Source organism: Euprymna scolopes, chromosome 29, assembly GCF_053919585.1.
Source record: "Euprymna scolopes isolate OS-2025 chromosome 29, ASM5391958v1, whole genome shotgun sequence".
Classification (NCBI taxonomy): domain Eukaryota; kingdom Metazoa; phylum Mollusca; class Cephalopoda; order Sepiida; family Sepiolidae; genus Euprymna; species Euprymna scolopes.
In genome coordinates, this window is record NC_136510.1 from 115494906 (window position 1) to 115509225 (window position 14320).

The following is a 14320-nucleotide window of genomic DNA, read 5'->3' on the forward strand; positions in this document are numbered from 1 at the left end:
TTCAAGGAACCTATATCTAAAATTCCAAGTGTCTAGACCCAAAATTGTTGGAGGAGTTTGATAGAGTTCTTAAAGGTCAAATTGTTGAAATTTGACCCCTTAACAGCCAAATTTCTGGCTGACACCTGTCACATCGATTTTCCCAAATCTCAGTACCCGGTATTTCAAATTTCGAGTCTATAGACTAAAAATTGACAGAGTTATTGCGTAGGGAAATGTACACAGACAGACAAACACACAGACACGTTCACTTTTATAGATATATAGATAGATTAGCACACCCTCTGACATCACAACCATTACATAATTTTAAATAAATTTCCAACCTAGAATAAAAAAGGAAATGTTTCATTCAATAAAAACACAACTATGGTTATTTCTATAAATATTTTTTAAAGTGTTAGTTATATAAAACTAGATACAATATGCGTCCATATCGAGTTTCTCAACTTTTTAAAATTTTATGGCTATGATTAGAAGTTAAGAACCTATTAAATATTTTTCATCCATTTTTTATTTTAAAAAATTATTCAGGTTTATAATGATAATTGATATTAACCAAGAAGTAATTGGAATACTATAGCAAAATAAAACAATTGTCTAGTGTGAGATTCGAACTCATAATGACATTTCATTTATTCGTTGCATACTAACCAGATGATTCTATTGTTGGCATTAGTTTCCTTGATATCTTTCTGGCTAAAATCCTTTCTAGAAAGACATCAGTTCCTTATACGAGAGGATACATGAAAGTTGCCAACATTCTAAGAAAAAGTGTCTGTGGAGTAAACTAGATTTGAACTTGACTCACCGAGGTTGTGAGTTCATATCATTAACCACTTAGGTATCGTCACCTCCTCACAATCGCATAAAATATTGAAACTAAAAGTTTTATTCACTAAGCCATCACTGTACCAAAAAGTATTTTGTCTTTTAATCTACTTAAATGAGTTTTGCATAGGAATTTTTTTTAAATTTCCACTTAAATTTAAAATAGTTTAATAAATACACACACTATGGAAAAGAAACATAATTCTTATTAAACAAAATATATATTGATGAACATTATTAAACAAAAAATATAATGATGAACATTTATCAAATATTGCTTATCTATTTGCTATATAAAAAAAACAAAGGAATATTTTGTCTTCAAAGTAAATATTTTTAATAAATAAAGAAGAAACATTTTTAATAAATAAAGAAGTAATGTTCAAGAACTTTTGACACCGATTAAGACGACAGATCGGACATGCTAATTTAAAATCTGTACTTAGATAGATTGTAATGTAATGACAGACAAATATAGACAACTTTGGGTTATATAAAGAGATGAGATGGATGGCATAGTAAAAATAATAATGATTTCTCATGACATCAGCATAGCTGAGTACTTTAACTGGAAGAAAATATTTGTACTCACTTGCAATCGGTAATGGTTGCTGCCGTCCATCGGTTGAAGGGAGGGATTCCTGAAATTAAAATGAAAAGAAAAATAAATTCAATTATTAATTTTTACAAATAAACAATAATCAGAGGAGAAAAATAGTAAGTTCTTTTGATATCATGCAATTTGTGGCATGAATACAATTCTCACAGAAATGGGATGCACACCGGTTTTCCCAAATTATCACCAGGAAGTAAAAAAAAAAGTAAAATAGTCGATTAGTATGATGAGTATTATAATGTTCGATTATTATTTGTGAAAGTAGAATATCAGAAAAAATGTGATCAAAGTGAAATAAATATTTACAGTTGAAATAGTTACATTTAATAGGTTCCAGGAATGTAACTTGATGGATGATATGTCATTCTGATAGTTATGTTTTTCACTAAGAACGAATTGAGCGGTTTTAGGAATTTAGGACAAAGAAAACAGACAAAAAAATACATTTTGGAAAAACGATGGAGGATGTGTTTAATGCTACATAGAGAGTGACGCCAGAAAAGGAAATGAGTTTCAGATTGCATGTAGAAAGTAGGGAATTAGATAGTCTGAATCTGAAATTTGTGCAGTAGAGAAAGAGGGTGGCACTCATGGGTTCACTGGACTGGATAAATGAATATATGTACAGTACTGGCAAAAAAAAGTCTGCACTTGTAATTTTTTCAAAAACTGCAAATTTAAGCTAAATTTAATGGAACTGTTTAAACAACCTATGCCTCATTTGATTCGCCTTTTATTCCTCTATAATTTTACCTGTTTATATTTGACTTTTAAAATATTCTAGTGTTCACATCAATTTAAAAAAAATAACTTCAAATTGAGGAGGTAAAAAGAATGTCTGCAGCAACAAATTCGCTTAAAACCAGCTTAAATTACCATACCTAAATCAGTTTGAAATATCCACCAACAGGCAACAAATCATCTCTAATTGTAGTTGTTGTTGTTTAGGTTATACAACATAACATTTAGTCCATATGCCACGATTTTCTTTTAGTGATCTTCAGGAGCTCATTAATCACCACCTTTCTCGTTTATCCAATCAAGAAATCGGCCACAGATTGAAATGTGATGAGAAAACAGTACGAAAGACTGTGCAAAAGCACCAAAACACCGGCAGTGTTCATGATGCCCCTAAATCTGGTCATACTAGAGTTACTTCTAACAGGGAAGACAATGCTATCAAGATCCACGGCCTAAGAAACAGATTTGAAACGACTCCCCAAATCCAACAACAGTGCAATCTTGTTAAAAAATGCTCTCTTTCTACTGTCAATAACAGATTAAATGAATTTAATTTGTGAGGATATGTTGCAAGAGACAAGCCAATGATTTCTGTAAAGAACAGAAAGCGCCGTCTGGACTTCGTCAGATGCAATGAAGATCATGACTCTTCATGTTGGTCAAAAGTGCTTTTTAGTGACGAAAGCAAGTTCAATAGGCTAGGCAGTACGTCTGTCAGAGGAAAGATGAAGAATTTAATCCTAGGTGCTCAGTTTCAAAGGTGGTGGAGGTTCAGTTTTGGTGTGGGGCATTATTAGTACCAATGGTCCAGTGCCTATAGTTCGCTTGCAAGGTCGAATTAATTCGACTAAGTACATTAATATGTTGACTGAGCATTTTCTATCCTACTTTGGTTGGAATTTAGATGATAATCCCATCTTCATGCAGGATAATGCTCCCATTCATGCAGCTGGCAATGTCAAGAGGTTCCTGGAAGAGCCCGATATTCCATGTTTGGATTGGCCTGCACAATCTCCAGACTTCAATCCTATCGAAAACGTATGGCATTACATCAAGCAACAACTATACAATGAGAAAATTTCAAATTTGGAAGAACTTTGGACAAAAATTAAAGAAAAGTGGGATGCCTTTCCCCGGAGTACTGCTGCAGTCTAATTCAAGAAATTCCCAAAAGATTGCAAGCTGTCAAATTGCAAAAGAGCTATGCTACTAAATATTAACTATTCCCTTGTGTTCCTATTGTATCTGTGTTGCATTAATGTCCTAAAGTTACATTTAAATAACAATTTTCCATTGTGCGGACTTTCTTTTTGCCTCCTCAATTTAAAGTTATTATTTTTTAATTGACGTGAACACTAGAATATTTCAATTAAAAGTCAAATATGAACAGGTAAAATTATAGAAGAATAAAAGGCCAATCAAATGAGGTATAGTTTGTTTAAACAGTTACAGCTTAAATTTGCAGTTTTTGAAAAAATTACAAGTGCGGACTTCTTTTTGCCACCTGTGTAGTTGTGGAGGAGAAAACAGCATGCCATCTCAGAACCAACAACTTGCAACTGCAATAAATGTAAATATGAAACAACTTGGTTGTTTGAGTTTTTCATTAAAGACATGGCTACATTACAGGAGCACATCGGAACAGATGAAAATGATTGTGATTCAAGGTATGCTGTTCTTTGCCAGCACAAATGTAAAAGATGTGTATCCATTCTTATGTTCATAAACTGCTTAGAATGTTGACACATTCAGATAACCATTATACACACATCGACAAGAGAAACATTTATACATCAGATGATAACATATTAGAAGACGTCAAACACAGTAAATAGATAACACATTAACAAGATAAAGACACTCATTATGTACAACTCACATATATAGATTTGTTATATAGCCAGTATATAACACAGTATATAATTCGAGTAGTAAATATATAAAGTTTTAATTAAAGAAATAAAAACTAGATGTAACTTTTTATCTTGCTAAAAATGAAATTTATAAAAATTCCTAGATCACTAAGGATTCAAAATCGCATCTTAAATACATAGTTTTATTTACAAGAAAGGAATAGTATTTTCCCTACATAAAAACCGATATTAGAAATTTATGTAATAATTTTTTTAAATAAGAACATATTTCATTTGTTCCACAAACGTTTATTGTCTGCTGACAATGAGCAAAATCTGCAAAAGATTTTAATGCAATAGTTAGAAATCCATTAATCATGGTACTCTTCTATCTCCTTCCTCACAAGTTTTGTGTCTGTGTAAACATAGCTGTCAGGAGGGACATGCTCCAAGACTGATACAAAAGGATTTCTACAAATATGAGGCATGAAACATGGCAGACAGAATAACCAAAAATGGGGGATACTGAAGATATTCATAATGATGGTTGTAGTATGGCTGAATTGTAAACATTGGATAGGGATGCAGAGTCATGTGCAGTTGAAACCATCATGATGTAGTCTTCAAACCATTTTGGCACATGCTTATCTCAGCCTGATCATCTTGGTATGCTCAACATACATGTGGGAGACATACATGTGGTTCTCTTGAATAGAGAATTTGACTTGTGGACTGCTATTTGGTGACACACTGGTATCAAACTGAAGGTTTCGTCTGTCATCATTTGTTCTTGGTTATGTGGATCAGTCCCATCACTAGTGAGTTACTCGTTAAGTTTGTTATACTGTCATTGAGGGTTTTCTTTTATGTAGGAAAGGTAGAAACTATAGGTTTCTGGGGTTCCATATATTTTGGTATTGTTGTGGTCAAGTCATTCCAAGTTATTGTCAGTTTTTAGGTAAAACTTGCGTGATGCACACTAAGATTGCTGTCAATCATCAGCTTTGAGAAAGGAGTTGCATTTGAACATAATTCTGTCAATACTTATCATGTATTAGCCAAATTGGCAAACTTCTGTAGGACTGCTGGGGGATGGAGTCACTAACTTGTAAGCGTGTGAATCGATGTTCACCAATTCATAATCAGGAACTATCAATTTTGGAACCAAGGTAGCAGGTGCAGAAATTTCTTGAAGTCAAAAGCAGTAAACCAGCAAACCATTCCCTCCCTGACTTTTCTTTGCGGACTGACACCACATTGAACGATCTGGAATACACCTTCTCAGGTGCATGATATCATTAAAATACCTACACACCTCAAAAGCGTGTGACCTGAGCTCATCCAAAAAATGCTCCATTGAGGTTGCTCCAGTTCTCTTTACAAAAACTTTACAACAAATACCTTAACGAATCTTGCTTTCGTGATTGTTGGAAAACTGCTTCTGTGGTACCTATTTTCAAGAATTCTGGCAAAAGAACTGACCCATTAAATTATCACCCCATTAGTGTCCTCCTGCTTTTTGCCAAAATATTTGAGTCCTTAATTAATCAAGCTCTAAACTTCTGACCGACCAACAATATGGATTTAGGCAAGCCTGTTCCACAGCAGACATCCTCAATGTAATCTCTGAACATATATACCATACATTGGACAAAGCAGAGGAAGGTAGAGCAGTAGCCCAAGATATATCTAAGGCTTTTGACAGAGTGTGGCATGATGGTCTTCTCAGCAAAATCAGATCATACAGTATCACTGGACGAATATTAACATAATCAAATCCTTCTTGATGGTTGTACATATGAACAATATAATATTAATGTAGGAGTACCTCAGGAATCTATCCTTGGACCTTTAATATTTCTATTATTCGTAAATTACCTCCCTAATAAATTGCCTCTGAGATAGGTATATTTACTGATGACAACACACTCTATAACAGGTATAAGGGGAAAACAAATGAACACATATCTAAGGAAATGGCAGAAACACTGGAGGAAGACCTCCAATCTGTAGTGGAATGGGAACATAAATAGATGGTCACATTCAATGCTGCCAAGACTAAACTTGTTTCCTTCAATAATTACAAGAAACCTTCTCAATCATTAATAGCAATGGCTAAAGATACGTTACCTGACAGTACTTCTTTTAAACTCTTTGGCCCAACGTTCACAAGAACATGAGTGGAAACAGATACATTGAGAGCATTGCCAGGACCGCTGTGAGGAAGGTAGTTTCTCTCTACCGTGCTAGAAAACTATTTATGCCTGAAAGTATCCTGTACCTCTATAAGGTTCCCATTCACCCATGTATGGAGTATTTTTGTAACATTTGGGTTGTTGCATCTGATACTAGTTTCTCACTCCTGAACAGGATTCAAACGAGAATCGCCAACTGTCATGTAAGCTTCAATCTCTGTCCCATCGACGAAATGTTGCATCCTTCTGCCTGTTCTACAAGTATTTTAATAGTGAATGCTCTAACGAACTACAAGCACTTGTACCCCCTTGACGTAAATACCCTCGACAAACTCAACAAGCAGCTAAATCCCACCCTTTCACAGTAGAAATCCCTAGATGTAAGAAAGCTGTAGGACTGACCCGAGTCACCCCTAAAAGCCAAGAAATAGAACGAAATAATGCCATTCCCCAAAAATAATAGTTTCTTAGCCTTTCTCTTTCTTTCTTTGTTGCTTGGCAACTAGCGGGTACAGGTCGGAGGGTATATCGTTGACCGGTCATCATCTTTGGTACCACGTGATTTTAGAATAGTTTTTTTTTCAGGTTTCCCTATATCTTTTTTAAATTATTAAATTGTTAGGTGGAAGCACAGAATTATTACTAAACACCCTCCCTATGTTAAGAATGGTTTTCAAAATAATAACATTATTATTTCAACACGGTAGCAAAAATACATAAGTACCAAAAGTTTTATAATTTTACATGGTAAATTTTAACTTGGTTTCTACTTTAACATTTTCCTTTAAAATTACGACTTTTTGGATTTTGGGATATGCTGAAAACGAATATTGCACTTAAATTTTCCGCAAATAAGTAGTTTTATGAATATTAAGCAACATAATTTATATGTTAAAAGTGGTAGCCATAGTTTTTAAATTTTAATTTTACACAACAAAAATATAATTTTTTTATAATTTTAAAAGAAACATTGTTCACAGACTTTTTTCAATTTTAATTTTTAACAAATAATGAAAACCTTTATACATTTTAATTTTGTACAATAGAAATAGACAATAGAAGAAAAGTAATAAATTTCAAATTTTTTCTAAAAAGTTGAAGATAATTGAAAGAGAATACACATGAAAATTAATAAATTGCAACAGAATACGCATGTTTAAGCTACTTATATGATTTATTTAATAATTAGCCTGGGTGCCCGGCGTTGCCTGGGTGTTTGGAGGTGTGTGTTGAGTAAAAAACAAAAGTTGTGGCAGGCAGACAGGCTCGAACCTGTGACGTGAAGGTGGAAAAGAATGTGAGAAAAAAACATGACGTGTTTGCTGTTGCATTCATCACCGAACCGGAAGTCATGTAGGTTTAAATTAAGGCTAGACAATCGGAAGTAGGGATGACTTTCGAAAATATCGACAAAAAATGTGACCCCTCTCTCTGTAGAAAAGTGCCCAGTTGAGGGTGAAGGAATTAATGTTTTTGGCCACTTTTTTGATATTTGAAGGGTTGAGCTTCAAAACTATACTGATCTCATGAAAATTTGTTGCTTTTGTCGGAAGTTTTTGCAAGATATACATACATACATACATACATACATACATACATACATTTAAACAGACAGGTGAGATTTATATTATAGATAATCTCGTGATTAAATTTTTAATTAAAAATTAAAAAAAAATTCAAATTGTTTAAAATTATAAAAAGTTCTACTTATACTGCTTTGAATTAAAATAAAATGTTTTCATAGTTTACAATTATAAAAAGTATTATTTATATTTTAAAAAACAATTTATATGTTCTGATAATTTAATATTCTTATTGGTAAATATAGTGCTATGCTACAAAAGAAAACCGATCACTCTAATTTGTTTTTTAAGGGGTATTCGAGGTCGCTGAGAACGAATCTGATAATCAAACCCACCCATCACATTAACAATTCGCATGGTATTAACCCTTTAACCCATTTGACTATTTTCTTCCATTTTACAGCTTCCGCTTACGCTACGCGCGTGCACATGGTAACATAAACGATGGCTGTTAAATGTGCCTCGCGTAGCAAACTGCCTTCTCACATGGCGTACAAATCTTCCGCGGACAATTTAAAATCATATGAAGAAGAAATAAAACAAGAAAAGAAAAGCACCCCAAGTTGGTGGTGGTGGGGGGGGGGAGTGTCGGAAAGACATTTTTTTTTCATCAGTGGACAATCTAAAATTAGACGAAAAAGTTGTCTAAAACAAAGTTTTTTAAAAATACATTATAGCACTTTTTTTTTGGGGGGGGGTTCTTTTTGTCTTACGTAGTTGTTAATGCATTTTAATTGATTTAAAACAAAGTTTTCACGAGCGGTTTACAAAAACATAAGACAAAATATTTTTATGTTTTCCGTTCTTTTGGGGGAGGGATTCAATTATAAAACATGTGTTGTGCCCTAACACCCCCCGCCTCTTCCCCCCAATGTAAACAGAAAACAGTAAAATCTCCTAAAAATGTTAAATGGTATTCTAATCGGTAAATGTCGGCGCGTTGGACAAACGGTTAATTAAACAACAGAAGCACCTGTTAAGCCATACAACTTCTATAATTGAATGCCCCGCCCCCCAGAAAAGAACGATAAACATAAAAATGTTTTATGCTTATGTTTTTTGAAAACCGTTCGTGAAAATTTTGCTTTAGATCAATTAAAATGCATTAACAACTACGTAAGACCCCCCCCCCAAAGTGCTATAATGTATTTAAAAAGATTTTTGTTTTAGACAACTTTTTCTTCTGATTTTAAATTGTCCACCAATATATATATATATATATATATATTTGAAAATTCTATGTTCTGAAAACTAAAAGATAAATAAAATAAAATTAAAAAAACAAACACTTGGATTCATACAAATTTTACATTATCCGCGGAAGATTCGTACCCGTACGCCATGTAAGAAGGCAGTTTGCTACGCGAAGGCACATTTAACAGCCGTTGTTTATGCTACCGCGTGCGTAGGTATGGGCATACTTTATTGTTACAAATTACGATGCTTTATTTATATAAAAAAAGCGAAAATAAGTTCTTGCGTTTTTTATTTGCTACTGAAAACCATAACTTTAGTAAAGGTATTTTTTGTTTAAACAAAATAATACATTTCCACTAAGATTTAAATAAAAATAATTAGTGAAGTGTATCAACATTAACAATGCATAATGAATAAAAATGCACAAGACAAAATAACATTATAGATAGATCGGCAGACGGTACGTCTCGTAGGGAAAGATCGTCTCCCGGTCCTTTTATTTACAAAAGAACAGATTTAAAGACTGTCACGCCCTCTAGTGGTAGTTCATTGAAGTGCAAGGGAGATAATCCGTAGTTCATTGAAGTGCAAGGGAGTATTACATCCCTTCAATCTTACTCTGGATCACGAACATAGTCTTCAAATTTTTTTGGTGGTCTCCGAATACGCCCTGACTTGCGAGAGGGTGGTGATGCCGATTTTTCTACCACTGCTGGAGTCTCTGCAACCTCTTCCATATGCCTGCTCTCAGGTATTAAACTTTCCTCAGGACTGTCAGGTGTGCTGGAAACTTCAGGTGTGCCGAAACTCTCAAGATTCTTTGCAGCATTATCAGCTTGTATCTCAGGCGTAAGTTCCACTGCTACTGGTGATGAGAGTTTCACAAGCTGGTCCACATGCCTCCTTACTAGCCCTCTACCGGTTTCCACTTCAAAATTCACTGCTCCCAACTGTCTGGTAATGGTACCTTCAATCCATCGCTGAGTAGATCCATAGTTACGCACAAGCACAGGATCGGCTACTTTAAATTCACGGAGCGGCACCATTACCTTGCTCCCCCTTTCCATTTTATTTTTTACATCCATAGCTTTGTACGTGTCTGGCTTTGCCAAATGAAACGCTGTTCGTAACTGCCGTTTGAACATCAGCTCGGCAGGAGAAACCCCAGTTGATGAGTTTGGAGTTATCCTATAAGTGAATAAAAATCGGTTCACCTTGGTTTCAAGTGTTGCCTTGCCGTCTGTATTCATCCTTTTAAGCGCTTCCTTGAAGGTGCGTACACTGCGTTCTGCTAGTCCATTCGAGGAAGGATGGTAAGGAGCTGTGAAAATGTGCCGAATTCCATTAGCATTCATGAATGCTTTGAATTCTTCACTTGTAAAACAGGGACCGTTGTCACTCACAATTAATACCGGTAGTCCATGAGTTGTGAAGATCCCTCTCAATTTTTCAATTGTGGTCATAGCAGAAGATGATTTTGTAATGCAAACTTCAGTCCACTTTGAATGAGCATCCACTACTATCAAAAACATGTGCCCCAAAAATGGACCCGCATAATCTAAGTGGACTCTCTCCCATGGTGAACTTGGATATTCCCAGCAGTGAATGGGAGCCTTGCCGGGGTTGCTTTGATAATGTATGCAGGTTCCACAAGCTTTACCGGCTCTCTCAATATCTGCATCAAGATTTGGCCACCACACATAGCTGCGAGCAAGGGCCTTCATTCGCACGATCCCTATGTGTGTCTGATGTAATTGCTGCAACACTTTTGTTCTGAGTATAGCCGGAATTACTACTCTACTCCCCCATAATACGGTACCATCTTCACATGTCAACTCTGTCCGTTTGTTGAAGTAGGGCTTCATTGCTGTGTCTGGAATACACCTACTCCAGCCATTCAGGATGTATTCGTACACCCGACTCAAAGTAGGGTCTCTTCTTGTCTCCAATCTCACTGCCGCCACAGTCACTGGAGCATCAACCAAGTTCATCATGTGTATCCTGTTAGAATTAGGTGTGACATCTTGCTCCTGCACACTGATTGGAAGACGACTGAGGCAATCTGCATTTCCATTAAGGGACCCGGCACGATACTCCAACCTGTAATTATAGACAGCCAGAAATATGGCCCAGCGTTGAACTCTGGCAGCAGCAAGAGAAGGGATCGGCTTGTTTTCAGCAAACAACCCCAATAACGGTTTGTGGTCAGTGAACAACGTAAAATTATTCCCATACAGATATTGGTGCAACTTTTTCACCGCAAAGACTAGGGCCAGCCCCTCCTTCTCAATGTGCACATAATTCCGTTCTGCCTCAGACAGCGTTCGTGATACGTAGCATACTGGTTTCTCCCTTCCATCTTTCATTTTGTGAGCCATTACAGCTCCCAGTCCATAGAGAGAAGCATCTACTTGCACCAGAATCGGTCTAGATGGATCAAAATGAGTTAAAAGAGGTGCAGAATACAGCATTTTCTTTGTTTCTTCAAAAGCCCTGGTTTGTCCAGCACCCCATACCCAGGGAGCACCCTTCCTCATTAAGTTGTGAAGCGGTTCAAGTATAGTTGATAAGTTTGGCAAATGACTATGATAATAGTTAAGTGCCCCTAGGTAGGCTCTTAATTCTGTGATGTTTTGCGGTCGAGGTGCCTCTGTCATGGCGGCTACTTTGTCTGGAAGAGGCGCTATGCCTTCCTTACTAATTCTGAAACCCAGATATGTCACTTCAGGAAGGAGAAACTTGCACTTACTTCTCTTTAATTTCAATCCGGCCTTATCTAGAGCAGCAAATACACTGTATAAATTCTTCAGATGACTACTGTCATCACTACCTGAAACCAGGATGTCATCCACACGCACCTTGCAAAAAGGAATGTTCTTCAATCTTTTGTCCATCTCCCTTTGAAAAATCCCTGTAGCACTATGTACCCCAAATTGTAGTCTGGTGGGCTGGTATAATCCTTGGTGAGTGTTTACTGTTAGCAGTTCCTGGGTTTCTGCATCAAATTCCAGCTGCTGATAGGCATGGCTCAAGTCGAGCTTGCTAAATTTTTGACCCCCTTTCAAAGTAGCAAATATATCTTCTGTCCGAGGAAGAGGGTAATAGTCACATGGTGATGCCCGGTTTACTGTTTGTTTGTAATCTCCACAGATCCGGATGCCTTCATTATTTTTGGCAACCGGTACAATGGGGGCAGCCCACCTAGAGTATTCCACTCTTTTGTAAATTCCCTGGTTTTCCAGGCGATCTAGCTCCTTTTCCACATCCGCTTTTATGGCATAAGGTACTGGTCTTGCCCGACAAAATTTGGGACTCACCGTTTTATCAATGGGTATTTTGACCTTAAAATCCTTTAAACACCCCATTTCTTCACTGAACAGCGAATCAAATTCTTTTAAAAGCCTTTCCAACCTCAAAGGGGAATCATCCTGGTATAAAGGAAACATGCTTCTCCAATCCAGCTTTACCTTATTCAACCAGTTGCGGCCAAGAAGTGTCGGTACATTACCTTTCACCACCAGCAAAGGTGGTCGATGCTTTAACCCTTCCTGGATTACTTCCACGTCTGTGGTCCCATGTGGTTTCACTAATTCACCAGTGTACGTTCTCAACTTGACATGGCTTTCCTTTAGATCACGAACTTGGCCAATTTTATTGAATTTTTCTAGGCTCATTACTGTGCATGCAGCTCCAGTGTCCACTTCCATGACCACTTTCTCTTGATTAATTAGCAGTTCCACTAATACTGGTGGTGTCCGAAGGTTAGCAACTGTGTGCAAGTCTAGCCTTTCCATACTTATTTCCATTTCTTCACAACAATTTTCCTCCACATTGTTCACTATCCTGCTTTCCTTACCTCGTGTTGCGGAGCTAGGAGGCCTGCTCTCTTCTTGCCTACACTTCCGACGAGTATGCCCTATTCGCCTGCATTTAAAACATTCCTTGTTTTTAAACTGGCACTTGTCCGCTTGGTGGCCAGTGCTTCCACAACGATAACACTCTCGTTTTAATGGTAACCTGTGTACGGACGTTTCACTTCCACTCGTCTGTGCTCCCAACATCAACTTGGAATATTTCCTTGCCGATTCCATAGACACTGCTATTTCAATGGCCTTGTGAAAAGTTAGCATTCTTTCGCCCAGCAAGCGCTCCTGTATCTTCTCATCTTTCACTCACACAACCAAACGATCACGTATGTGTTCATTTACTTTTTCTTCAAAGTTGCAATGTTCCGACATTTTTCTCAGTGTGGCCACATATTCACTAATGGACTCACCTTCTTGTTTGTCTCTCGTGTTGAATAAGAAACGTTCATGTATCTCGTTGGGGGCCGGCCTGATGTGCCTCTCCATCAGAATACATAGTTCTTCAAATGTTTTCTGCTCTGGCCTGTTTTCGGCTAAACCCCTGAGAATAGCATAATTTTTTGCCCCAATAACCGACAAAAATATAGCACGTTTCTTACCTTCATTCAACACATCATTGGCAGTAAAAAAAAAACTTTACTCTCTCAATATAGTGCGACCATTCTTCTTCCGCACTATTCCATTCTCCAATGGTGCCTAATAAAGCCATTTTTATCCGCCACTCGGCAACTTTCCTCGTTCGATTTGTTGTGGGTGTTCGCTTTTAATTTTAAATTGTCTTGTTACTCCTCCGCATTATTCGTTCTTCGTCGCCAATTGAAGTGTATCAACATTAACAATGCATAATGAATAAAAATGCACAAGACAAAATAACATTATAGATAGATCGGCAGACGGTACGTCTCGTAGGGAAAGATCGTCTCCCGGTCCTTTTACAAAAGAACAGATTTAAAGACTGTCGCGCCCTCTAGTGGTAGTTCATTGAAGTGCAAGGGAGATAATCCGTAGTTCATTGAAGTGCAAGGGAGATAATATCCAATATATTACAATTAGTTCATAATATTTCGCGATCATTATTTGATAAATACTGAAAATTTTATTAAAATTGGTTAATTTCCTGCTTTTTGGTGAATTTTTAAGTAAAGGAAGGGATCAAAATATTTATACATTTTGAGCATCGGCATTCATTTTGCCCGTACCTAGTAAATGGAAGCTGTATAATGGCGAAAATAGTCCCTGGTCAGGGGTTAATACCATGCGAACGGTAAATTTGCGACGGGTTTGATTATCAGATTCGTTGTTAGCGACCTCGAATACCCCTAAAAAAGCAAATTAGAGTGGTCGGTGTTCTGTTGTAGCGTAGCACTAAATTTACCGCATTTTTCTTTTTTTTAAACTTCAAATGGCCGCTTAAAGATTCTTCACTACGTCCGTTCGC

General features: G+C 36.6%; 1 protein-coding gene across 20 annotated transcripts in view; it reads right to left on the bottom strand.

The window, feature by feature from the left end:
• LOC145252844 (opioid growth factor receptor-like protein 1) overlaps nucleotides 1–14320 on the bottom strand; it is a 106536-nt gene that overhangs the window by 62874 nt on the left and 29342 nt on the right. For 17 of the 20 annotated variants that reach the window (XM_080112855.1, XM_080112852.1, XM_080112847.1 and 14 more), the window contains exon 2: nucleotides 1424–1472. In XM_080112855.1, coding sequence (XP_079968981.1) covers nucleotides 1424–1472 — 49 coding nt within the window. Of the gene's footprint in view, nucleotides 1–1423; nucleotides 1473–13481; nucleotides 13503–14320 lie in introns of those variants that run through there. The other 3 variants (XM_080112857.1, XM_080112854.1, XM_080112851.1) reach the window with 1 other exon arrangement.